The sequence below is a fragment of the Sarcophilus harrisii genome, chromosome 4 (genome assembly GCF_902635505.1).
Source record: "Sarcophilus harrisii chromosome 4, mSarHar1.11, whole genome shotgun sequence".
NCBI lineage: Eukaryota > Metazoa > Chordata > Mammalia > Dasyuromorphia > Dasyuridae > Sarcophilus > Sarcophilus harrisii.
Window position 1 is genome coordinate 363,874,870 of NC_045429.1, and position 27,543 is coordinate 363,902,412.

At 36.6% G+C, this 27,543-nt stretch overlaps 1 protein-coding gene across 1 annotated transcript; it reads right to left on the reverse strand.

Moving 5' to 3' along the window:
- Nucleotides 1-236: 236 nt before the first annotated feature.
- Nucleotides 237-26,938, reverse strand: CD244 (CD244 molecule). The gene is made up of 8 exons (XM_012547989.3): nucleotides 26,677-26,938; nucleotides 20,996-21,331; nucleotides 20,616-20,903; nucleotides 13,457-13,564; nucleotides 12,496-12,551; nucleotides 7,200-7,265; nucleotides 3,361-3,420; nucleotides 237-705 (listed from the first exon to the last, which is right to left on the reverse strand). The coding sequence occupies exons 1-8, from the start codon at nucleotides 26,729-26,731 to the stop codon at nucleotides 646-648; spliced, it is 1,029 nt and encodes a 342-aa protein (XP_012403443.1). The 5' UTR covers nucleotides 26,732-26,938; the 3' UTR covers nucleotides 237-645.
- Between the last annotated feature and the right edge of the window lie 605 nt (nucleotides 26,939-27,543).

The following is a 27,543-nucleotide window of genomic DNA, read 5'->3' on the forward strand; positions in this document are numbered from 1 at the left end:
TCACTTAGGGCTTTGAGGGTTTGTTTCCTCATGTGTAAAGATTCACAGAAACAAAGTTCCCTCTTTTTAAAAGCCACACTTCACCAATGTTATTATGTAGCTATAAGTCCTAGAACGTTATAACCCTTAAAGAATTAATACAGATAATTGACCAGAGAGCAGTGGATAAGTGCATGGTGGATTTGATCATCCTGCAGCATAGAATAAGAAACTTTATAAAAAGAATTAGAGCAAAAAATGTCAACAACAAAGTTTATGTTTGAAAAGGAACATGGGTTAGGCTTGTGGACAAGGGGATAATAGGATGATAGCTTTGTATGCCATTTGTACTCTTGTGATGTGAGATCCAGGAAGTCCCCCAGCATGTGAGATGGACCCCCTGATATTAGATTAAAGTGTCACACAAAATAGGCAGGCAAAAATGAATGGTGATCCACATCACTGGAGAGACTGTCCACATTGATAAGGTTGTAAACTATTGGAATATTTGTGCAGTCTTCGCACTCTTTTCATCATATGATTGATGTGAACAGAGAGCTTTGTAAACCTGCAAGACCTATAAAATATGAGCTGTTTTTATTACCAAATCTCTTAGCTCTCAAAATGCTTCAACAATATATTCATTTCAGATAGTAGCTGTCATTATTAAGAATGGAACTGGAAAATCTCCACCTCCTTGCTAGACAGTCGATTGAATTTCTGGACCTGAGGAAGAAGCAATGACATTAATTCAGTACCTATCATTAGACCTACAATCTGACCATATCCAAGCCACCACACTCCTGCACTCCTGACTGGTGATACAAAACCTACCATACAGGACCTAAGACTTGAATTTCCATACCAAGTCTTGCAGCATCCAGATTCCAGTCCTTGGGAAAGTAAATCAATTCATCTTTGGACCTCTTAATCTCCCTCTTTCCCAGATACACTTTCTACCTCCCCAGAATACTCCCCCACCCCTCCCAGTCACCATTCCCTTTATGTGTTGTTTTTCCCATTATAATTTAAGGTCTTTGAGGGCAGGGCTGACACTCTCCATCTCTAGTCTCTTTTGTCTCTCTCTGTCTCTTTCATTCTTTCCTTTTCTTTATCTAAATACACACACACACAAATATACACATATATTTTTTGTGTATATATAGTCTATATATCTATATGTGTATATAATCTGTATATATACAGACATTTATATTATATGGTATCATAAATAGATATATTTATATTTATCGCTATTTATACAGAGATATAAAGGCATTTTGCATATGTAGAAATAATAGACTTTTACATATATAAACATATAGATATATAGATAAAAGCATATGTATATTTAAATACATTTATGCTTATATTTGCAAATCCTGTGTTGAACACAATACCTGGCATTTCCTAAGTGCTACATGTTAGGATGGGGGTAGTAGTACAATGCATGAAGCACTGGGCTTGAAGTCAAAAGGTCCAGAATTCAAATTCAGCCTCAGATACTTACTAGCTATGTGACCCTGGGCAAGTCACTTAGCCCTGTTTGTCTCAGTTTCCTCAACTGTAAAATGACCTGGAGAAAGAAATGGCAAACCACTGCAGTATCTTTGCCAAGAAAACCCCAAATGAAGTCACGAAGAGTCAAAAACTAATAAGAAGCTTTGGTTGTCTCATACTCAGGAAGCTGCTGTTAGCTGCTTCTGGAGAGATAAGGATTTCTTCATAATCACACCTTGGTATCAACTAAGAGCTCCATCCTTGGGCAGAATTTCCAAATTCAAATAACAAACAATTTGAGTCAGTTTAGAGGTATAGCTCAAGGCAAAATTCCAAAATTTACTTCTACTTGAGAGAAGGGAAAGGAGAACCAGTGCTGGAAATGTTGTTCCATAGTTTTAAAAAAGTGAATTAGGGGTGGGGAGGAAGAAAACCAAAAACCAAAAACATTTATTTGCCAAACACTGCTCTAGGGCAGGTTCTTTTTTTGGGGGGTGGGGGGGCTGGGGGGAAGGGAGAGTTTTTTGGTTGTTTTTGTGAGGCAATTGAGGTGAAGTGACTTGCCCAGAGTCACATGGCTAGTAAGTATCTGAGGCTAAATTTGAACTCAGATTCTCCTGACTGCAGGGCTGGTGCTCTATCTCCATGTATCATGGGGGTACCATCTAGTTACCCTATGATACATTTTTTTGATTTGCAATTCTAGTAGTACTAATGATAATACCCTAGATTATCCTGCATGAGCCAGGCAGTCTTTCCCAGCCTACCTTCAATGTATAGTATGATTTATAAGAAAATAGCCTGTGATTAGGATTTGCAATCTTTAGCCATCAACAGGGTTTATCAACAAATCAGTGATCCAGACCTTGTTAGCATCAGATTCTAATCCACTGGCAAACCATCTGCTCTATTACACAAATATCTATAAAACCTCTTGGATGGTTAACCAAAAAGGCAAAATTAGTTTATTAGACACATTTGAACAGGGTCTTGCCCATCTGTGGCCCAGGAAGTTTTATTCTTTTGGAGCTAAGCCATTAGGCTGCTATGGATTCAGGTGCTTTGGTCCAAACCGGGTAACTGACTGACCCTAAGGAAGCATTTATTTATGAAGCAGTATGATTCAATTTTGTTCTCTTTGAAATGGTGGGTGGTTTCCTAGGTTCTACAGACAGTTAATCAGTGATACATGAGAACTATGCATTCTCTCAAGATGAATGGTGCTGGTAGGATAGAGTTTCTAGCAGTAATCCTGGGGTCCCCTGACCCTAGAGTGTTATTATTCTAACAATCTGTCTGTCAATGATTACAAAGTCTTCTGGCCTTGGAAATATAATAATATAGTTATATATTTCTTTCTCTAGATTTTAGGGATGATATAGCAATGATCCTGAGGTCCTCTGACTTTAAGAATGTTATTGTTCTAACCATCTGTCTATCAATGATTCTAAAGTCTTCTGGCTTTAGGATAGTCCTACCTACATTGCTGACTATCTGATAGATAATCTGCTAGTTAGTGATAACCAAGTTCCTGAGACAATAGTGAATAGACCATCTCTCAAACCTACTTGTAAGACATAAAATTAGCAAATAAGTAACATGCAGCTCTTGTCTTTCTAGCTTTGTCCTATAATTTTATTTTTTTCTCTAGTTCTTTACTAAATCCTTTTGGAACTTAGCCCACTTTAATAGGTATTACAATTACAATAAACTTTGCCTTTTGACTTGGAGATGGGTTCAAGTCTGCAAATTCTTTTGCAATACCCTATGACACCAGTCTGTGTCCCTTGGGGTCTCCTTCTGAACCTCAACATTATCCCTGAGAAGAGGTTTGATGGATGTGAGAAGCCAGTATATTCCGAAGGCAATTTTGTAACTTACCTCTTGATAGATAGTAACTGGTTGGGATGAGTTGGAGTTTACTTGATTGGGAAAATGTTGCTGAAAATCCAGAGAAGGAGAGAAGTCAGCTCAAAGTTAAGAGATGCAATTGTCACTGTCACATTAAATTTGGACCCAACCAGAGGGTGCAGATGGATACTTTGAGAAGCATCAAGGGTCTCCTAGTCAGTTCCCCCTAGCATCTATTCCCCAAAGTATAAACAATGCTGCTTTGTGACCTCTAGTGAAAGAGCAAAGAACACCTTATATGGCATTTTGTCTCTGGACATAGATCTGACTATAGATAATGGTGAGAAAGGAAGTGTGTATCTTTCTTCCACTGACTTAACCCCAGATTCTGGGGCTCCTATTTGTGGCTGGCTGCAGTCTTAGTAACATAGATGGATTCCCATCCCTTATCTCCCTCTAACAGCAACACACATTTAGACTAGTCTTTTTGAATATATCCAGGACAATTGAATCACTGATGTCTGGAAACTGATAATTAGCAGCATAGAGACCACCCAGCTTTGTCCAGCATGAGCCAGATCTTATTGAGATTAATTACTCTTTCTGGACCAAAGCTATCCATGGCCAAGGTCTTTCCATGTGATTTTCTGAGGATTTGGGTTTGGGTCATTTATACTGATCTTGGTATCACCTTTGCCTACTCTGTTTTTCATGTTGTCCCTAGATTCTACTCCCTATCTAGACAGACTGAACTACATTAAGTCTTTCTGGCTACTCACAGAGATCTCTTCTGGTTTCCTGCTTGTGTCAGACTAAATATCTCTTCTGGTTTCCTGCTTGTGTCAGACTAAATACTCCCTCTCTCTCTCTTTGTATTTTCTTTCCCACTTGGATCTCAGTATTCTGAGATTCCTCTCTCTCCTAGAGGAGAAAACCTATCTCCTGTTTATCCATCAATTCTAAGTTATAGGTATTTCATACTAGATTTCCAATTATTTAGCAGATATGCTTAAGACAGCAGAGGCCAGAGGCTACATCCTTAACCCTAAGCCTGAGAAAGACAGCTCTCTACATCACCAGATATTCAGGCCCTTAAACACACAAGCTTTTCACATCACAAAAGGGCAAGCATAGACATATATTCTGAATGTCCACTAATGGATATAGATATGCATGTTCATACAAATATAAACATGTAAATACTCATCCTGAAGGAGGAGATTTACATACTTGGAGAATTGTACTAATGAATGCACTGATTTATCTTGACCAGCAAGGTTGGAAGCAGAAAGCTAGTGAAAGGAAAAAATTAAACCATTATAAAAGAAAGGATGATGACAATGATGTGGAGAGATTATCTCTGCCATACTCCAACTTAAACAGATAAGAACCTTGTACCTTACATTGAATTATTATGCACCTGTCCTGTGCAAGGAAGTGCAAGGAATCTTCAGAAAGAGGGAAGGGAACAAGTATTCCCTAACCATTTATTATGTCTCAGGCATTGTGCTAAGTGCTTTTGCAAATATTATCTCACTTGATTTTTACAACAACCCTGGGAAGAAAGTGCTATTATGATTAATACCCCTATTTTACAATTGAGAAAACTGAGACAAACAACAGATTAAGTTACTGGTCCAAGATCACACATCTAGTAAGTGTCTGAGACCACACTTGAATTCAGGTTTCTCTAACTTCAGGTCCAGTACTCTATTAATGGTCACCAGCTGCCTCTACAAAACAATAGTTTGAATTTATATAGCACCTATTATGTGCTACCCTACATAAATGGTGTCAAACTCAAATAAGCAATGAGGGACATGAAAAATAAGGAGCCTTGCAGGCACATGTTGACTTAGAAAACCACATATTACTATTATCTATAATCTATTAAAATTTTATTTATTTTGTTTAATATTTCCCAGTTACATTTTAATCTGGCTTTGCCTCACTTGCAAATATTGTCTGTTCTCTGCAGCTGCAGTGGAGTGTTTGATATTTCTGCCCTGGATCCAGCTTTCTTTGTTTTTCCCTTTAATCTCATTTTACAGATGATACTATTACACAGCCTCCTCCTGGAGTCAAAAGTTGGGTTAATATGCTCATTTCTGTGTCTCCCCTTTATCTGCTCATCTGTCCAAGATAATTAGATGAAGTTGAGCTTCATTTTTTTATGAGTCCAAGTAGTTTATAGTTAGCCCTTTGTTTTATAAGAGCTTGCATCATTGTGGTTATTTAAAGGTTTGCAAAGTAATTTATATATGTTATCTCATTTGATCCCAACAACAACCTTGTGAGACAGGTGTTATTATTCCACATTTTTCATGAGGAAACAGGACTAAAATAGGTGAATTAATTTGCCAGACTGGTAAGTCTGCTTACAGCTGGTAAGTATTTAAAACAAAATTTGAACTGAAATCTTCCTTATTTCCTTACCCAGTTTATTCATTAAATGAATAACCTATTCTTTTAATGATTTTTTCAAACATACTTTATGAGAAGATGCTTGGAGTGGGAATGGAGTGATTCTCTTGATATTTTAGCAAAACCATATCTACATATTAGCTAGCTGAGTTTCAGCTTTCAGCTTCTTTTCCCTATTCTCTTCTTTAACATTTCTCATAAAATAAGTTACCTTACATACTCCTTAATTCTTTGATCTTATGGTCCCATGTGTTATTTTTCATTATTAGTGATTCTATGTATTATCCTAAAGGGAAAGAATTGTGTCTCTAATGCCTTTTCATAAGAGCTACAATACCTATAATAAGGTCTTAAATGATAAATTTGGTCTACCTGATCCCTGATTTGACTAATCTGTAATAGTGAACAGAGACTTTTCTTCCATAATTAGAGAATAGATTTTAAAACAGATAACCATGATATCTGATGACAAATTATTTCAATTCATACTGAAGTAGAAATGGCTACATTAAACTTTCCCTGATATCAGATTTTGTTAAAATGGTTACAGTGTGAGAGAGAAAAGGAGAAGCCAAGGATGACAAAAACTTCGCCAACAAAAATCAGATCTTCTAATACTATTTTAGTCTAAGCTCTCCCACTTAGCCTAATAGCTTCCACTCTTTGAACTTTGGTTTCCTCATCCACTGAATATCTCTGAAGATATTAACAATTAGGAAATTCTATTCAATCACTATTGGAGAACAATTTTCTCATTCTTAAGCCTTCACAAACTATCCTACTGTGAAATTCTTAAATCAAAAATTCATGTTTTTCTAGTGATTTGAGAAGTATGAGTCACTTTCTCACAACAATCCTGCAAGATGAGTAGTAAAAAATCTTCATTTTAAAGATGAGAAACAGAAACAGTTTTGTTAATTAACAAAACTAGTGTAAGTCAAGCAACTAGCATTACATCTAAGATTTGGACCCAAGCTTTCTAATTCTAAATTCTTACTGCTATATTTCATTGTCTTTAAAAAAAATAGTATATCAACATAGATGGAATCAAGTAGACTTGAGACCCATTAAATTCTCCAAGATTCTGTTCTTCTATTTGAGGTCTAATAATTTCTCATGTATCATATTCAAGGATGTTATGAGGTTCAAATGAAATGATAGATATAAAGCATTTTGCAAACCTTAAAGTGATATATATATATGGCAGTTATTATTGTTGTTTGTTGTTGTTGTTATTATTATTATTAGATTGTAGTTATCAGGTTCATCTAGTGATGGCTTCATTCCATAAGCCTTATATTATATTCCTAATAAGCTCACTGCTACAGTTATAGAATAATATGGGGACATAATCTGGTAAGTCAATTAGAACTGGCTCCAGGACATCCCTGACTCATAGACTTCAGTGGGACTTTGCTGAGTCACCTGAAAAGTTGGAAATGTACCTGTTCTGGAAATTGCATTAGAGAATAGATGGTGTTTCCTTGTTGTGTTCCACAGTTATTCTGTACCTATATAAGAAAAGGAATAAGTAGAGCATCACAATCCTTGCATTTCCACAGGCTTTCAAATTCAATGTCATACTTAGTTCTTCACATGATGAAATTGTAGCCAAATATTGTCATATCTCTTACTATAACATCTCTTCTCTACAATCCTTTCTCTCTACTTATTCTACCACTAACCTAGTTCAAGCTCTTATTACCTCTTTTTTGGATTATTACAGAAGCCTTTATAATAGCTTCCTAATTGATCTCCTTGTTTTAAATCTCTTTCAATGATTCATTTTTCTAAAGCTTAACAGGCAGTCAAAATTCTTTTGATAGGCATTTAAGCCCCTTTATAATCTCATGCCAACCTACTTTCCCTTCCTTATTACCTATTACTCATTTCATGCACTCTTTGGTCTAGTCAAAGTAACTTTTTTGCTCTTAGTCACATATGACATTCTATCTTGCATTGCCATGCCTTTGTACCAATTGCCCTTCCTGCCTAGAATATACTACACCATTGGTGTCATTTGAATGTGAACTTCTTGAGGTTAAAGCCCTTGTTTTGTCCATCCCCAGAACACAACAGAGTAGATACTTAATAAATGCTTTTTGACAGACTACAGATGATACCAAAAAACTTATAATGACAGTAATTCACATTTATATTGAACTTTAAGGCTTACAAAGCCTTTTCTAATCTTTCTTGGCACCAGATACTGGTGTCTTCCTATCATTTCCCCCAAAATGTTTTATTTATTTTATATATACCTGTATATGGCTGTGTTTTCTGCCCTGATAAAACACAAACTTCTTGAGGACAGAAATTATATTACATTTATCTTTATACCGTGCCTGCCTTGTTTATTACTTGTCAAATTTCCAAGAATGGTCATTTCTCAGTCTTATTTTAAAATAACTGATGTATGTTCTATTTGTGATGGCTAAGAAATGGAAATCAAGAGAATACCTATCAATTGGGGAATACTATAAAAGCTTGTGAATGTGATGGAATATTGTTGTGCTATAAAAAATGACAGCCAGGATAATTTTCAAAAAACTTGAACTGCTGCAAATTGAAATGAGAAGAACCAGAACATTTCTACACAGTAACAGCAAAATTGTATAACGAAGAATTGTGAATGACTTAGCTCTTCTCAGCAATACAATAATCCAAAACTATTCCAAACGAGTCACAATGAAGCATACTATCTGCCTCTAGGGAAAGAACTGATATTGTCTGAATATAGATGGAATCATGCTGTTTTTGACTCTTTCACTCTTTTTTAAACTTGACTTTTCTTAGACAAAGTGACTAATATGGAAATGTTTTACATGATTAAAAAAGAATTGAAATGAACTTATATGTTGTTTATGAATTCATAATTATAAAAATGATTTTAAAATGTAATCAGTCTATATTAATACAGTCAAGAGCAAGCTGACAACAACAATAAACAACAACAATATGCCCGGGTCAGATCACATCAAAACACTGCATTCAGTATGGGCGCCACAATTTAGCAAGGATGATAATAAATTGAAGAACATATGAAGAAGGGTTATACCAAAATTAGGGAACTGGGGCCCATGCCATAAAAAAATCAATTAAAAGAGCTATGGCTATTTACCATGGAGAAGAGATTTATTGGAAGACATGTCTTGAAATATTTGATGGGGTGCAAGGTAGAGGAAAGAGTTACTTTGTTCTATTTTACCCAAGAGTAGAAATGCAGATATGAAGATTTTTATTTGATATATAGGATAAACATCCTGAGAACCAGAATTGTTCAAAAATTAGGTTCTGATGTGGTGAATTTCCCCATCATGGGAAGCCTTCCTAGAAAGGTTGAATGGCCATTTGTAAGGAATTATCAAATAGGCATGAGCTGGACTAGCCTCTGATTCAAAGGGGTGAGCAAGAGCCAGCTTGTCCTGGTTTGCAAGGTACTATATAGCTGAATTTTCAGTGTGATCACTTACACTTTTAGAAATTGTTAAAATTATAAATCAGGGCTTGATTGATTGTTTTGTTGATTGTCCAGACTTAAGAAAGAGATGGAGAAAATGTTAGCAATGTCCATTAAAGTTGTGAGGTTCATTCATAATTTTAAGACAAAACATTGTTAAACATTTACATTAGCACACTTTTGTTTCTGAGGTGATGTCTTAAATGTATGTTAAAAATACCTTATAACCTTGTAAAGCACTATACAAATCTAAGTTATATGGATATAGGGAACCCTCAATGTTGCTAAAAGAGAAATCTTTTAAATTAAATTTAAATTTAAATAAATTTTAGGGACAGGTGTAGCAATTAGAATAGACTGCTAATAACAGAAAACTTAGGCAACAAAGCAGTTCATACCTCTATGTAAGAGTAGTTTTAATTTGTTCTAAAGCAAGAATTCATAAAGGCTTGTGCTTTCAAAGAGTCTATGAACTTGGATGGTTAAAAAAATCTTTATTTTTGTTAACTGAAATTTATCATTTCCTTAAATTATTTCAAAATGTTTTGAAAAGGGGGAGTTTACCAGAATGTCAAGGGTACCTATGGCACAAAAAGTCAAGAACACCTATTTTAAAGGGATTTTTTCCTCTGAAATTGTCAGTATTTTCTTAGATTAATCAAATTTTTGGTTACCTAATTAGGAAAATGTATTTATATAGGAAAGATCATATAGTAGGATAAAAGATGACTGATTCAGAAGACCTAGGCTTGAATCCTGCCTTAGTCACTTATTACCTTTGTGACATTAGGTTAGTAATTTAACCTCTCTAGTCTTCATTGTCTCCATCTACAAAATGAGGAACTGTATTAGGTAGTATTTAAAGGTCATAACTGACTCCAACTATATCATATAACTATGGCGATTCTTACTTGGGAGTTGGGGGAAGATACTTGCTAACCTTCTTTGTAATCATCTCCAAAAGATGCCTCCAAAAATGCAATGCAAAGGAAAAAAAAACCCAAAAAACAAACAAAAAACCCAACACCAACTAATTAACACTTTCAAATTTCAAATATCATAGTCAGAAATGTGACCATTTGGGAAATATGAGAAGAAAAGGAAAGCTCCCTTTTTCAGTTAGTCCAAGGTCTAGTTAAGAGACTTCTTCCTCAGATCTGATAAGCCATTTTCTGCTCCTGCATGAAATGGTCTTATTCTGTCATGAGCTCGCTAAAAAGAGATTTACCTAGAAGCACAGAAAATCATAGACTTTCAGTACCATCGAGTGATTCCTGTTTTAGGCACTCCATACATCTAAGTGAGTGAAAAAAATAAACTTGGGTTTTCTTCTTTTGAAGTACCTTTTGCCCCCAGAGCAAAATGGTTCCATAAAAATACTTTTCTTGTACAAGCAATGTAGTGTTTGTATTGGAAAACATGCTATTTAATTACCCACACAAGATGGCAATTGCTTGGCTAAGTGAGAAATTCCCATACAGATTTAGAACTAGAAAAGATTTTGTTTTTTTCTGCCTCCTAGTTCACTTCTACCACACACACACACACACACACACACACACACACACACACACTTTCTAAATGCTTTTTTTCTTTTTTATCAGATCTGATTTAAACCATTATTTGCCAAGTAATTATCACTATCTGCTAAGCCTAGGACATAAATCCTCTCCTGGAATTTTCTGAAACTAAGGCTTGTGGGTAACCTAGTGAGTTGCATGATAGCTTATATCTGCTCATGAAGGTGGATAGTTTTGGGTATGAGACACTGACTAAACAAAGGATGAGCTTCTTGGGCCCCAATATAGTAAATGGGAAGTAGCCAATTCTTTTCTCTGAATTATGCCCTTTAGTGAAACTAGAAGAGGAAGATAACTCTAGAGTCACCAATACCTCCAAAAGACTATTATTTTTCAGAAGAGGACAGCCACTGGATTAAAAATTCACTTTTAACCCTGTACATTGAGGGATGGAATGTGAATTGTTTCATTCTCAATGTGGATGAGATTAGGGAACCTCCTTCCAGAAAGGTATGATGGTGTGCAATAAAAGTGCCCTCATCCTCAATTTGGATGCCCCCATCTGTAACTGCTTCTGGTATACTACCTAACCATGCTGAAGACACAACTTGCTGATTGTCTATGAAGCCAAATGTGTTCTGGCATGAAACATCCAGTGTCTTGCTCTTGGGCTCCATCTTTTTTCATAGCTGCTGTTCCAATTTTTAAAAAGACAGTGATATAAAGGGAAAGATCTCAAGCCCTCCCATTTAGAGACTAACTGTGCCCCATGAATACAGAGATTTTCTCCTTTGAATGTTTCAAACTTTCTTATTTTTAGTGAAGAATATTAGAGTTGGCTATAATCTTGTGCAATGTGAACAATCAGAAGAGTGAGCCCTAAAAATCTGGGAGCTGAAATCTGTGAAATGACTTGCTGTTTGCCAAAAGCCACATGGGAAGGAGCAAAGTTCCAGGAAACCTGTCTGGCCCAGTCCAACAATGAGAAAAACAGACTCATCTGCCCATCAGCCATGACACATTTAGAAATTAGTTTGGAAAAGAATTAACTAAAATATTTATGTACATTTTAAAAATTCATTTGGTGGATGTGCTGAATGTTATGTAGGAGTAGTATTAAGTTTGAGTCCCCTCTCTATAGGGACAGAGATGACTAGGAAAGAACAGGCCCCAGTGAAGGGAGAGAATATTGGTATTTCTGTTCTTGCTGTGCCTTCAAAATAAATAGCCCTTTGTAAAAGCTGATTGATGGCATTGAATAGAATTGGGTCACCAACCACCAATGGCTGTGAGGGAAACACATTGTAAAGGGAGTTTGAGCTAATAGCATTAGACAAAGGTACTTTTGACCCCTCAGAGATTTCCCTAAAATTGACTGAATGATGTAGCAGGTCTCACTCTGAAGAATGAATTCAGAGAATAACTATAACACACATTTGTTTAATTGGACAACTGGATGACCTCCCTGGACCACAATTTTCTCATCTATAAAATGATGAAGTTGGATTAAATGACTTCTGAGGTTCTATTCAATTCTAGATCCTATGTTCCATGGTTTCTGCCTCTGTCTCCCCTTCATTTTTTTTCATATTTCCCTTGTCCTGGTACTTCCTTCCTCTCCCTATAATCAAAACCTAAGTTGTCAGGTGGATACCTTTAGAGGACATGGTCAGGATTCTGACTCATTCATTCCTGCTACATACAGTTATATCCCATAGAATACCCTGGACACCAATTCCAGCAATACTGGGGATAACATACCTGATTTCTCCGGGGTTTATCATGACCAACTTTAGCATAAATCGTACTATTCGTATCTGTGGGAGAAAAGAAAGAAAGAACAGAGATGCCTGAGCTGGAGTGGGGACTCCAGGAGTCGTCCCTCCTTCTCCAAACTGCTGCTTTTTGGGTAGGACTGCATTTCACTAATCCAAATGAATGAGTTCTTAGAAAGCTCTCCAGGGAAGGGAGTCTTGCAGCTTCACCAAGCAACCTCTCCTGTGGCAAACAGTCGAGTATGGAGGAATCTCTACCAAGAATTACAGGCAAATTCTCAGGACATTAAGAATACCATCAGTCAAACTTACATGGCATTTAAGATCAACATAGTATTTTCTAACAACAATTCTGTGAAGTAGATAAATATTGGAAAGCAGATAGATACTGACAGTAGTTTCTCAGAATAGGGTTAGATGTCCAGGAAATGATTATGTCATTTTGTATGATATCATATCACAAAAGACTCAGAGGTAAAGCAGGAGATATGTCTATAAGTTTGTGAGATATCAGGAGGAAATGGAATATATATTTCTTAGCACTACCCCAAACATTTCTCTCAAGGCTTCTTGGAAACCTTGCTTGTGAGTGGTTATCAAGATCTAGTCCCTAGGACTATGGAGACTGAATGGATCACAACATGATATTTTCACCTTTGTAATTGTTGTTTGCTTGTTGAGTAATGAGTAAGATACTCATTTTTCCTCCTTTTGATCTGATTTTTCTTGTGCAGCATGATATATGTGGAAATATGTTTAGAATAATTGCACATTTGTCCAGGGGAAGGGTAAAGGTGAGAAGAGAGGGAGAAATACAAGCTTTTTGCAAGAGAGGATGTTGAAAACTATTGTTGTACTTTGCAAAATAAAAAGCTATTATTATTTTAAAAAGAGAGAAAGAGCTAGTCTCCACTAGAGCTATTGCTAATTTGGGTATTTCTACTTGCCTGCTGCTGAGTTCCTCTTCCTCTTCCTTATCACATACAGGCAGACAAGGGTGCTGAGAATCAGTATGACGAGAGGAATCACAAAAAAACGCAAAACCTGAAACAATACTGGGAAAGGCAGAAGAAACAAGGGTTGAGTTCTTATCCCTCCTACTCATCTCCCAACTCTTCTCTCTCCTCTTAGAAAGACAGATTATCAGGCTTGGAGTTAGGAAGACCTGAATTCAAATCCAGACTCAGATACTTACTAGCTGTATGATTCTGGGAAAGTCACTTAACCCTGTTTGCCTTAGTTTTCTCTTCTATAAAATCAGCTTGAGAAGGAAATAGTAAATCACTCTGATACGTTTATCAAGAAAATCCTGAATGAGGTAATGAAGAGTAGGATATGACAGAACATGCAACTCCTATCCATCTATAGTCTCCCCACTTCCATGAAGTTTCCCAATTCCTCTAGCCTTTGATGATTTCTCTTTCAATAAACATTATTTCAGAAAGTGTGGGGGCTTAGTAATCCTTAGGCACATATTATTGTGTATTCCTCACTATTGTTTAGGTGTTTTATCTTTACTTCCAAATGGATTGTAAGCTCCTTAATGGAAGGATCATATCTTATTTTTTTTCCACAGTCCCTAGAGTTCCTAATAAAGCACCATAATCACAGCAGACACTTAACTGTTTGACTTCAGCAACGACTTACAGTCTTCCTTTTCTTTCAACCCATTCCATCATCCTCAGTGATACCAATATTTATGTGGATAATCTTTGTAATATCCTGGCCAAAAAAATTCAACTATTGCTTCAATTTCTGCTCTCACTTTTCCTAATTCTGCTCTTTACCACCATTACCCCAGCTCCCTCAGTCCTTCCCTCTATGTTCTACCAAGTCATAATGGCTATTCTGGCAATATTTTCATGTTTCATCACTGACCACTGCATTATTCATTTCAATAGTGCATTACTGTTCTCTATCCTTGAATTTTTTTCCTCCTTGTTCTTGTAAGTTACCTGATGATTTCCAACTCAGAAAAACCTCTTTCAATAACTCTGACTCCTGAGCTAATCACAGTACAGAATTCAAGCTATCTTATTTCTTAATTCTTGTATAACATTGCTACTTCTCAAACTAAAATCTTATTGTGCCTTTACTTTTAAACCTCTAAAAAGAGCAGTCTGTTTCTCTATTTTCTCCCTCAAGAAATCAACAAGAATTAACTCCTCACTTTCCTGAAGTCTAGCTTCCATTCCCATTACTACATTGAAATTATTCTTTCCAAAGTTACCAGTATCAATTATTAGAGAAATTCAATGGCCATTCTGTCATTTCCCACTGCTGAAAACCTTTTTTCTAAAAAATTTTTATGCCCTTGACTTCCATGATATCTTTCTGTCCTAGTCCTTCTGTCTGTCTAAAATTCCTTTTCAATCTTCTTCACTCTTTCACCTTTTACCTCTAACCCTCTTGAGATTTCCAAAGCTCTATTCTCAGTCTTCTCTCTCTGTTTCTCCACGACTATGATTTAAATCACAATCATGAAGATAACTATGCATGTTAAGCCTCAATTTCACTTTTCCAAGCCCCTGTTTGACACCTCTGTTTGAATATACTGCTGAACCCCCTAAATTCAACACATCCTAATTTAAATTCATAATTTATCTTCCATGAATCTTCCCCCTTGATCTAGTATCTCTGCATTGGTGGATAATACCAGTCACAAAGTCTCAAAAGTTCAGAAACATCTATGTTTTCCTCTCACTAAACAGTCAAAAGCAAATGTGTGTGTGTGTGTGTGTGTGTGTGTGTGTACCTGACAAAACAATCATGCTATTAAATAGATCTAATCATATCACTTCCCTGCTTGAGAATTTTTAGGAACTTTCTGTTACTGGTAAGGAATTGATATTGATTTCTTTCTCCTTCAAACTCAAGGAATAATTATTGCCATTCAGCTTACCTCTAAATTGGAATCTGTCATGTCATAATTTGAAATGTTTCACTTGTGTTCTCATTGTTTGTACTTCATTCTCAGAGTACCAGTGACATTATGAGGGTAATATCTTGACTTTCATGTGAATTGGATATGAGTGGAGAACTATATCAGATCTTTTTGCACCTCCCATAGAACACATGAAACACATGAACACATGAAAGTTTTTCCAACAAATTCATATTGGATGAATTCAAAGACCCAGATAAATGTTTCATACCATACCTCAGAAACTTGCAAATCATGGTGGAGCAATATGATCATTTCCCTAAGTCATGTAATTTGGTAAAATTGAGCTAGAATTTAGACATAAGCTGGTTTCCTTCAAGAATTCCCCTTAAGAATAAATCAATGTTATTGTTCCTATAGTTAAAACTATATTTTTCCCTCATATAAATTTAAATTATTTTTAATTTTTAAAATTTCATTCTGCTTAATAATATTTCTTGTGGATGTTAAGTTTATAATACAAAAAATATAGAGACAGTTAAGTAGCCTGAGATTTCAAATTTTTAAAAACTATTTCTCAAATAAAAACAACTGACTTTCTCCCCAAAAAAGGAATTCTATTTTTAAAAATCCAACTACCTAAAACAGATAAGACATTTCTTTTTCCCTTCCTGAAGATACCAGACATGATTTATAATTTTAAATGTCATCTCCTTTCAAGATCATCAGTTCAATATACTAATTTTTCTCCAGAGAATTTAAGGGGAGGTTACTGACCACCTTCAGAAGGACATGTATGTTCCAGTCTTGGAAGAGATATAGCTTTATAAACTTACTCTAGCCCCAAATTCCTTATGACAAAGGAACCATAATTGAATGACAGTTCTGTAAATTGGGAGGCATAGTCTAGAGCTATGGAAAAAAGCATAACAGATTTAAGGCTATTCAAATCCATAGATTTAATTTTTGCAGATGAGGAAATTGAAACATATTAAGTGACTTACCAAATATACATGGTTACTGTCTGAGAGAAGACTAGAATCAAGATCATTCCAACTTTCTCTTTCTAAGTTTTTTCTAACTCTACTCTGCCATCCACTATAGTATGGTGCCTCCCAAAATATCCCTTTTTTCAGATAAGGAAATTGGGATATAAAAAGAAATTTTCCTAGAGGGTGACATAAAAAACAAAGCTAAAGAAAGACAATGAACGACCAGAGGGGAAGAAAAGAGAGCAAACCCATGATCTTGGCTTCTTTAGTGTAATAAATTTATTGCCTGGGCTAATTAGCTCACAGTGGGGGAAAAATAATGGGGGAGTCCAGAGTCTGCTGAAAACTGTACATCTAGCTAAGGAATATAGAGCAATAAAATGTCTTAGCTGTTGTTCCATATTTGTCCACAGCAAAAACCCCAACATGTCTGATTGACAATATCTTGCAAAAAGATACCCTGTCTCCTTTCCTGAATAAAAAGTTCTTTCCTAGCTCCTTCATTATCTTTTTTTTTTTTCTAATTTATAACCTTGTAATCTGTTAGCTTATTAGCTACACCCCAAATTTTCAGTTAAAGCTCTCCAAAACTCTATCTAATTTCTAGACTCTCTTAGAGGTTAGTCCATCAACTATGGCATAAATGAACTCTTTTGTGGCTAAAAGAGAGTATCTTTAAATTCTTTCAAACTAACTAAGAGCCATGACTCTCACACACTTCATTTTCCTGCACAAAATCCAGGGAGTCCCCTTTGCAGACCTGGATTCTTGTAAAGTTACACATAGTAGATGCTTCCCTTTGAGCTTTGACACTTGCTTTGAACTAGCTGGCCCTGCAGGAGGCCCAAGACCTCTGACAGAAGTTTGGGTCTCCAGTTCTTGGGGGGCTTGATGAGACAGGTTCTGACCAGATCAAATGGTGCTCTTTGAAGGGTTGCTTTTCAACTAGCCTCTCTCTCTCTCTTTCTCTCTCTCTCTCTTCTCTCTCTCTCTCTTCTCTCTCTCTCTCTCTCTCTCTCTCTCTCTCTCTCTCTCTCTCTCTCTCTCTCTCTCTCTCTCTTCCTCCCCCTCTCTCTCTTCTCCCCCCTCTCTCTCTTTCTCTCTCTTTCTCTGTCTCTCTTCTCTCTGTCTCTCTGTCTCTCTCTCTCTCTGTCCCTCTCTCTGTGTGTGTCTCTCTCTGTTTCTCTCTCTCTCTCTCTCTGTCTCTCTCTCTCTCTCTCTGTTTCTCTCTCTGTCTCTCTGTCTCTCTCTCTGTCTCTGTGTGTGTGTGTGTGTGTCTCTCTCTCTCTTTCTCTGTTTTTCTCTCTGTCTCTCTCTCTCTGTCTCTCTATTTCTGTCTCTGTCTCTCTCTCTCTGTCTCTCTGTCTCTGTCTCTGTTTCTGTCTCTGTCTCTGTCTCTCTCTCTCTCTCTCACGCACACACACACACACACACACACACACACACACACACACATTTTTTTGCATATCATGGTGGAGCAACATGATCAGTTCCCTGAGTTGTGTAATTTGGTAAAAGTTGAGCTAGAATTTAGACATAAGGGAACTCAAACAAAAGCACCTCATCTTCCTTTACAAAACTGATCAGAAAAATGGGGATCAGAAAAAATGACCTGAGAAAGGCTCTATAAAATATAACACTATCTTTCAATTGGATTTATTTTGCAAAATGAAAGGAAAAAATGGGGAAAAGCTTAGCTTTCTCTCTAAGAATCCTTCCTTTTTATGACTCTTGCAAATTGCTTCTAGTTAGCCCTTTATTCCAGCCTACTGAGAGGAAGAAACCTGAAGACTTTGAACATCTTTGTCTTGCAGAAGGGATTCCAGATCTCAAGATCTACTCTCACCTACAGTCTCTTAGTCATTCATGTGGGGACTTTTGTCCCTGAGTACCTCTTAGATCTTTGGTTTGGAACCCAAGCTTAAGAGCTCCTAAACCTGCAATAGTTTGGGAAAAGAAAGTCCTACTAGTTGTGTCTATGAAATTCAATAAATACTAAATGACAAATAATGGGTTCTTTCTAAAACTGTAGAACTGAGATTTGGCTTGTAACTAAAAGTTTGTGGGAAATCTGTTTAAAACGTTATTTTATATGATGTTTTGTAACTGCCACTTAGGGAACTGAATATTTCTACCTTTGCTTGTAAGTTGAGAAAAAATTAAATAGTTAAAACAATTTCACCTTGAGATCTGAAGATGTGCTGCTTTCTTACCCTCTTCACAGAATATGTAGGGGATGTGTCAAAGAACAAAGCCCACAAGAACAGCTTGGGTGAACAGGCAGAAGCAGCAAGCGCAACTCCTTTTTTGAAGTTTCTGGAGACTCCCTTTAATTTGTAAAACTTGGTTTCTTAAAATCAGCTTGGAAAAAAAAAACATCAATCCTGTGGGAAAAAACTTGTTTGGGCTATATAGGTCCCAAACACAAAATGGATTTAATGATAATCTGCAAGTTTGTTACATAGAAATGATTACTAATGGTTGGTTTTTAAATCAGGATAGTTTTAAAAGAAAAAGAAGAAAGGAAAAACTATTGAAAGATATTAAGTGAAATCTCTAATGTAGATAAGGCCTGATAAATTTTGTTATTTTGATGAGGCTAATTTAATTGGTTGTATAAAAATCACTTTAAAGCTTTCATAATTGAACACATTTTATAATTTTTCAACTATTTGTTATGATCCTACATCCCATTTTGGATAATTGGTTATTGAGCATCTTAAAGCAAAGTCATTTGTGTAATATTTCTTAAAATTAAGATAAGTTGTGAATTTTCTGTTATGAATCTCTTACTGTTACCAATGTAATACTTATTATTTAAGATACGTGATCCTTGAGAGCTGAAGTCTCTGATGAAGGATAAGCCTTTGGTGTGGGACTTAGCTATTTGAGAAAAATGTCTTGGGATCTTACATACTATTATTTCTTTTAAGTCTGATTTCAGGTGTGGATGATGGACCATTTAATCGGTTAACCCACCATTCCACCCTTTCAAATTCTCTTGAAAGTAGGCTCCTACTAACTTTATTTCCCAATTGCATTGCTTTATACAATAATGTTCTCCACATATTCTTGAATCTGGCTATAGAGTGAAATTGTAACTGCATATTTGGTTATCAGATAACCAATGGTAATAATCATTTGTGATTCATACCTGGTCAAACAGAGTTAAAGATGATTTCTGTGATAATCATGTCCCTGCTTTTTTCTCTTACAGCAAATTTCTATATTCAGAGTAATTGGCCAATAGAAGCCATGAGCACATTGTAAGTATGCGAGATCTTGCTGTTTTCAGTCTAAAAATGTATATTCATTAAATAAATGATTATTTTCTATCTGAAAATATGTAGTCATTAGACAAATGACTATTTGGCCTAGTCATTTATCTGTTAGTAGACGTATTTGTCTATATGAAATAAGGTCCTTAAAGGTTTCAAAATGATGTAAAAACAATTAATACAACTATTTGTGGGAGTCAACTGTTCTTGTTTGTTGAAACTAAATCTGAAACATCTTCAGTGTAGTTTGGAGGAGAGAATTTTAGTACAATCAGTTTTCTTAGAGGCATGTAAAGCTATGAAATAGTTTGTATTATATCAACGGGAAATTCAATTTTATTTAAGTTTATTCCTAATATGGGAATAATATCTGTTGTACTATGTGTCCTGTAGTACAAACATGTTTTTTTTTAAACAAATAACTAATTTGATATACACGGACTAAGCCATAGGAAATTGTCTTGCTGATGCAACCACAAAAGAGGTTGCTGACCAATCTATACACTGGCTAAAATCTAACCCTAAATGTGGAATACTAAACATCTTATCTGTTGCTCCTTATTTATCCCTTACAGAAACCCCATCCTGTCAAATTTACAGTACCTTGATAAAAGATATCCTATCTCCTTACTTGAATGAAAATCTCCTTCCTAGACGCTTTCTTATCTTTCTTTTTAAATTGTAACCTTGTAGGTTGTTGGCCTACTAGCTAAGCCCCAATTTTTCAACATATAAAGCTCTCCCAAAACTCTTTTTAATCACTAGACTCACTTAGAGACTAGTTCATCAGCTATGGCATAAATAAATGCTTTTGTGACTACAAGAGAATTTCTTTGAATTCTTTCAAACTAACTAAGAACCATGGTTCTCACATACTTCAAAAAATATTAGAAGGATTTTGTCATTATCAAAAAAAAAGATGTGATATTTAGTAAAGATATATTCTTCTTACCTGGGATTGTTCTGTAATCTGGGCTAGCACATGCCTGGGTAAGATTGATAGCATGGCTTGCTGAGCTAACTGGGTTGCTGGCATTACAAGAATAAAAATTCTCTGTGTTGGCTTGGATATAGAGCTGTACATGGATATGTTTCCCTGAGGTTTTAATTTGTTCTCTCCCTCTGTGCCAAGTGTATACCAAATTACTGTTCCCAGGAACAAAGCAGGACAAGTTCACATGGCACAAGGTATTATTCCATGATTTTCCAGTCACCTGGATCTGTGGAGCTTGGACAGGATCTAGAAGGAAAAATTCTGTAAGAATTGGCCCAGCTGAAATAGGTACTGCAATGCTGATAAAGGGGTTAGAAAATATCATCATAGATACTCACCAAACACGGAAACCTGGAATGAGGTAGACTTAAAAGTTTGTCCTGATTGACTGGTGATTTGCATGTAGTAGCAACCACTGTCATTCTTCTGAGCTGAGTTAATGAATAAAGTCAAGTTGTCAGGCCTGACATGGACTCTGTTTTTGAATTGATCAGCTTCATATTTCACCTTTGCAGCTGTTTTCCAACTCAGTATCGTAAATGTTTGCTTACTTGAAGATAGTTCCACAAACCAAGTGAATTTTGAACTGTTTGAATACTGCTGACTCCAATTTGGCTGTAACTGGATTCTATCTCCCATGATGACATTTATGCTCATATCAGAACCTGGTGTTCCTAAGAGAGAAAAGTCCAGGAAATTAGAGTAGAGGTCACTGGCTTTGAGAGTACAATATCTATAACCCTTTAAAAAATGAAGGTTAATATATATGTTCACAGAACAATCTCAGTGTAGCACTAAAGTAGAATTCCTTTCCTTGCTTTGCCTTTTGTCCTCTCCCAAATAAATCTTTTATGCTAAATATCACCTGTGTGCAGAGCCATAATGAATGGCTCTGCCCCAGGAATTTATGATCTAGGATAAAAGAACATAGATTCAAAGGATAAACATGAGACAATTTCCCACTTTTCTGATGGGCAGGATAGCCAGCATTTCTAAGCCTGTGTCAAATGATGATCTAGTCTGCCTAAATTTGTTCTTAGAGGAACTGCATAAAGCTCTTCTTTATCTAGAACCAGAGCACATGTCAATACAAACCAAAGAAAAGCCATCACTTTTTCAAACTTCTTTGTGTAGCTAATGTGCCATTATGAGAAGAAAAATATCTATTTTTTTCTTGTTCTCACATAAGGTGAATGATTCTTCTTTCAAGTCTCTTGTCCCATTATCCTGTCATGGACTACTCCAGTAAAACCTCAATTTTGGATCACTACCAATATCCACTGCTTTTGTTCACTCACATAGGTTGCTGAACAAAGGGGGAGAAAATAAGGCAACCATTCTGACTGATCTCAAGATCAAGATTAGAATCCTCACCAAGCCACATTCTCAACAGGAGGAAGTGAAGGCTTTCAGCCCACAACCTCATTTAAAAGTCCACTTCTCCATTTATTGTTCCCTAATCCGGGTTGATCTCTGCCTTTCAGGGACACCCACATTTCCAAAGACATTTGAGTATTTGATGATCACCATTGTGGGGTCTTTAGTTTTGAGAGACACCAAAAATCTCAAATTTCTCTCTCTTTCTCACACACACACACATACACACACAATCTTTTTTTGTTTTTTTGGTTGAGGCATTTGGGGTTAAGTGACTTGCCCAGGGTCCCATGGCTAGAAAGTGTTAAGTATCTGAGGCTACATTTGAACTCAGGTCCTCCTGAATTCAGGACTGCTGATCTTATCCACTGCGCCACCTAGCGGCCTTCACACACTCTCTCTTCTCCTATTTCCATTTAGCTATTTAAAATGGCTTTACAAAAGCATGTTTCAGAACATGTCAGTCTCCTCCCCAATGAATTTGAGTATCTCTATATTAACCCAAAGATCAAATAAAAATTTATGACAACTCACTATATAACTTGGCTCCAAGCTAATTTTCTAGTCTTATTATGCATTCCATCCATTAAATGCTATCCTGAAAACAAAAAAAGAAAATTTAAACTGTTCTCCTTCCAGTTTCTCATGCTTTATACTTCCAACTCTTTGCTTGACTTATATGCCTGGAATAAGCTCCATCTTTACCTCTTCTTCAAAATCTCTAGTTTCCTTAGAAGGTCAGCTTTAATACCACCTTCTACAAGGAATCTTTTCTAATTCCCTTACATTCTAGTATATTTACCCCATAAAACTACTTTTCATTTATTTTGCATATGTAATAATCATTACAACAGATTCTTCTACAGGAAACCATACTTAAAAAAACAAAACTTTTATTTCTATTGTTGCTGCTGATCAGTTGTTTCAGTCACATCCACCTTAACAAGACCTCATTTAGGGTTTTCTTGGCAAAACTACTGGAGTGGTTTGCCTTTTTCTTTTCCAGCTCATTTTACAAATGAGGAAACTGACCGCCAACCCATCTGCAAGCATTTCTTAAGTTATTTCTATGGGTTAAATAGTGTGCAAAAATTGGGAATCCAAAAAAAGGCAAAAACTTTAAGGACTTTATATTCTAATGGGAAAAGCAACATGCAAATAAATGTACAAGACACTTGTTGCTATTGTTTGTCCTTGGTTCAGGAAGACGACCATGACATCAGGGAGGTGATGCCATGACATGCAAAAGACTTGGATTTAAGTGAGGGAAGGCTATTCAAAGTCACCAGCCTCATTTGGGATGTGGATCCAGTGGCAATATGTAAATCACGAAGACTGGAAATGGTCCTGGATACAGTAGGAGACCTTGGTCTTTTAAAGATAATTTCCTTACAGTTTTCAGTTTGACTTATTAAAGCTAGGTAAGATATAAGGCAAGTAATGGCCTCTTTTACCTGCTCCCCCCCCCCAAAAAAAAAAAAAAGAAATAGTCCAATCTGAGAGATAAAGACACTTAAGGATTCTTTCCAAAATAGAAACAATTGCTATTTATATTCACTGTGAACCAATCAGGACCCAAACATGGTCAACTGGGGCTTGCTCTGGGACCTCTTGTCCGTCAAGCAATGAAAGCCAGAGTGACTTGGATTTCAGGCATGGTCCATAGAAAGCTATCTAGCAGTAAACCCCAATATATCTTGGAAGGTTTCATTAATGAAAAAAAATACATTTCTTTGGGCAGAGCACCCATAGGAAGGGTATAATTCACTATGAGGAAAGAGAGAGAGAGAGAGAGAGAGAGAGAGAGAGAGAGAAGAGGAGGGAAGGGAAAGGAAAGGGGGTAGGGAGGGAGGAAAAAAGAGAAAAACAAATAATGAGAAAAGAAAGGAAGAGAGGAATGGAAAGAAGGGAGGGAGAAAGGGAGGAAGGGGCAAAGGAAAGAAAATGAATGGACGGAAGGAAGGAGAGATGAAGGAGGGAAGGAGTGAAGGAAAGAAGAAGAGATGGAAGAAGAGAGGGAAGGAGGAAGGGAAGAAATGAACGAAGGAAAAAAGGAAGAAATGTATTTCTAAACTGAACAGTTCAACTAAGTCCCCAATGGAGCACCTCTACTCACAAAGGTTTTTGTGTGTTTGTCCTTCATTTTTAAAAAGGACCCTGATCCCAGGAATGTGATACCATGACATATAAGTGAGTTGGATTTAAGTGATGATGGACTGTGCAAAGTCACCAGCTTCACTTTCTCTGTCAGTCATTTGGGTTCATTGGTAAGACATAGATCAGGACAATTGGAGAGGGTCACAAAACACTTACACAGTATATTAAAAGTAATAGAAGAAAAAACTGTTGGCTGGAGAAACCATGAAAGGTCTCTTAACAAAGGTAGCATTTCACATAAGTCTTGAAAATAGTCAGGGTTTCTTAAATGTAGAGATGAGAGGGAAAGCATTCTAGACCTTGGTCACAAAATCAGGAAATGGAGTCTTGTGTATGAGAAATGAGAAATAGGTCAATGTAACTGAATTGTAAAATGTATAAAAGGGAGCCAAGTGTAAGAAGATTTTAAAAAGTGTGAAGGGTTAGACTGTCAGCTTTAAATGTCAAGCAACAGTATTTCTATATCATCCTGAAGGGAAGAGGGAGCTACTGAAATTTATTTAGTATGGGGATGTGTTGAGTTTTGAGAATGGGACATGAATGACATGTTAAGGGAGAAATAATAAATTTGCAATATACATGTTTACGTACATATATACATACATATATTTGGAGAGAGAAAGAGAGTGGAGAGGGAGAGAGACAGAGAGACACAAGAGAGAGAGAGACAAACAGAGAGACAGAGAGGGAGGGAGAGACACAGCGAGAGTAACAGAGACAGACAAAGACAGAAACAGAGAGAGATCAAAAATAAGGACAATGTTTCCAATTAACAACTGGAGTGGGTATAGTGTGAATGATAATCCATAGTGCTACATTATTATGTTCATATGTCAATCAATTATCCTTGGACAATGGTCATTTCTGAGTCTCCATATTCCTTAACCTCTCTGCTATTTTTGACAGTGTTCCATTCTCTTGGATCCTTACTCCTTCTCCCTTGGCTTTTGTGACAGTGCTCTCTCCTAGTTCTCCACAGCTAATCATTCCTTCTCAGTATCCCTTGCTGAGTTTCATACACACTTATACACAGCCTGTCCCTTTCATACAAGTGTAACCCTGGGTTCTGTCCTAGATACACTCCTCTTCTTTAAGTGTACTCATTCCTTTGATCTTATCAATTCCCATGTGTTCTAATTATTATCTCCATATAGGTGATCCCTACCCCTAAACTTTCTCTTGAACTTCCACCCCATACCTAACCGTGTCCCAGTGACATCTCACAATCAACATGTCCAAAACAAAACTTATTATCTTTCCCCTACCTGAACTTTCCTGTCCTTCAAATTTCCTCCTTTCCATTAGGGGTACCCCCATTCTTTCAGTAATACAGGTTCACAATCTGGAGCTCTCATTATCTTTCAGCACATATATACTATCACTTGCTAAATCTTACACTGTCTATCCCCACAGATACCTCAGATTCCATGCCCTTTTCTCTATTTATACAGTCTCTATTTTGCCTAAAGTCCTTTCACATGGACTACTGAAAAAGCTTCCTAATTGGTCAGCCTGGCTCAATTTTGCATCGCCTTTAATAGAACCTCAAAGAGTTTAGAAAATAATACAAAGCACAGGTATAGCCATGTTAACATCTTGCTCAAATATCTTCATTAGCTCCCTGGAACTTCTAAGACAATAATAATGGCTAACATTAATATATAACATTTATATATACTTAGGTGGCACAGTGGATAGAGCACTGAGTTTGAAGACTCATCTTCCTGATGAGTCTCAAATCCTGCCTCAAACACTTAGTAGCTTTGTGACTGAGCAAATCATGTAATCCTGTTTGCCTCAGTTTCTTAACTGTTGTTTTAGAAATTAAATATTATTATTATTTAGAAAAAGAAATAGCAAACCATTCTAGTATTTTTGCCAAGGAAACCCCAAATGGGGTCATGGAAAGTAGGACATGATTGAAACCACTCAAGAACAACAAACTATATGCCTGGGGCACTGGATTGAGTGTATTTAAATTCTTATTTTACTTAATCTTCATAACAACCCTGAGAGGTAGGTGTTATTATTATGTTCATTTTAGAGTTGAGGAAAATGAGGCAGATAGAAATTAAATGACTACTTCAGGATCACATAAGTAGTACGTGTCTAAAGCCAGATTTGAACTCAGGTTTTCAGACCTATCCAAGTGCACACAGTCAGAAATGGTTCTTTTTATTTCACAGACTGGAAAGATGAAGTTCAGAAACAAAAGCAGGAAGAAAGAAGACCTGCTTAGAGATTCTGTTTCGGACCATTAAGGGAGTTGGTAACAATCACTGAGTTCTCACCCACAGTCCCATTCCCAACTTGGTGCCCCGTCTATTTCGTTAGATTTTAATTGTGGCAGTGATGTCTCAGACATCACTATGACAGTCCCATTATTTTAGTAATAGAGAGGTGTTCCATTTGTTGTAGCTCTCTATTCCTCACAACACCTCTCTGGTCCTAATCATACCTAATCCACCCCTGTGGTACCCCTTACCTTGGTTCTGTAGCAAGACAAGGAAGAGAAGTGGAGTGAAAGCTTTCCAAAGCATCTCTACAGAGTAGAGCTCACAGCCAGGGTTCCTCAATCCCCCAACTGACACTTGCTTCCCTCACCTAGCCCCCCTCAATGTGGTTTACACTGCCTTGAAAATAATAATAAGTAAAGGCATGCTGGTGGGGGAAAGCACAGGCCTTCACTGAAGCACAGAACCCTCATAATTGGTCCGGCCACAGTTTCCTCCATGCTGTGGCTGATCTTGTGTGAGTTAATAAATTGTCAGAACTGAGTTGAGAAAACCTCAACCCCTGAGCTCTCATCATATATGTTTACAGGCTTGAGCCCAGCAAAAGCACAGAGCTAGCAAGTGAGGTCAGCTTCTCTGTTCTGAGGGCTCCTCCCTCTGTTAGTTTTCAGCAGTGACAGTTTGACCAACAAGCATTTGTTAGACATTTATTTCCTCAGGACTCTGCTAAGACTTGGGGAGACAGAGAAAGGCAAAAACAGATGCTACCTTCAAGGAGCTTACATTCTAAAAGAAGATATAGCAAGTAAAACAAAAATAGAAACATATAAGGTAATCTTAAAGGAGAAAGCTCTGATACATGCAGGAATGGCATGGAGGGCATATCTGCAAGGCCTTCCACAGGAGATATTCTTTGACCCTCATCTTAAAGGATATTGACCTAAATCTCAAGATCTAAAACAGGGATGTTAATCCTGAGTATTGTTGTTCAATGGTGTCTTATTCTTTGCTACCTTATTTGGGGGGTTTTCTTGAGTACTGGAGTAGTTTGCCATTTTATTCTCCAGCTTATTTTTACATGAGGAACTGGGTGAGGTAAGCAGTGTTCAGTGACATGC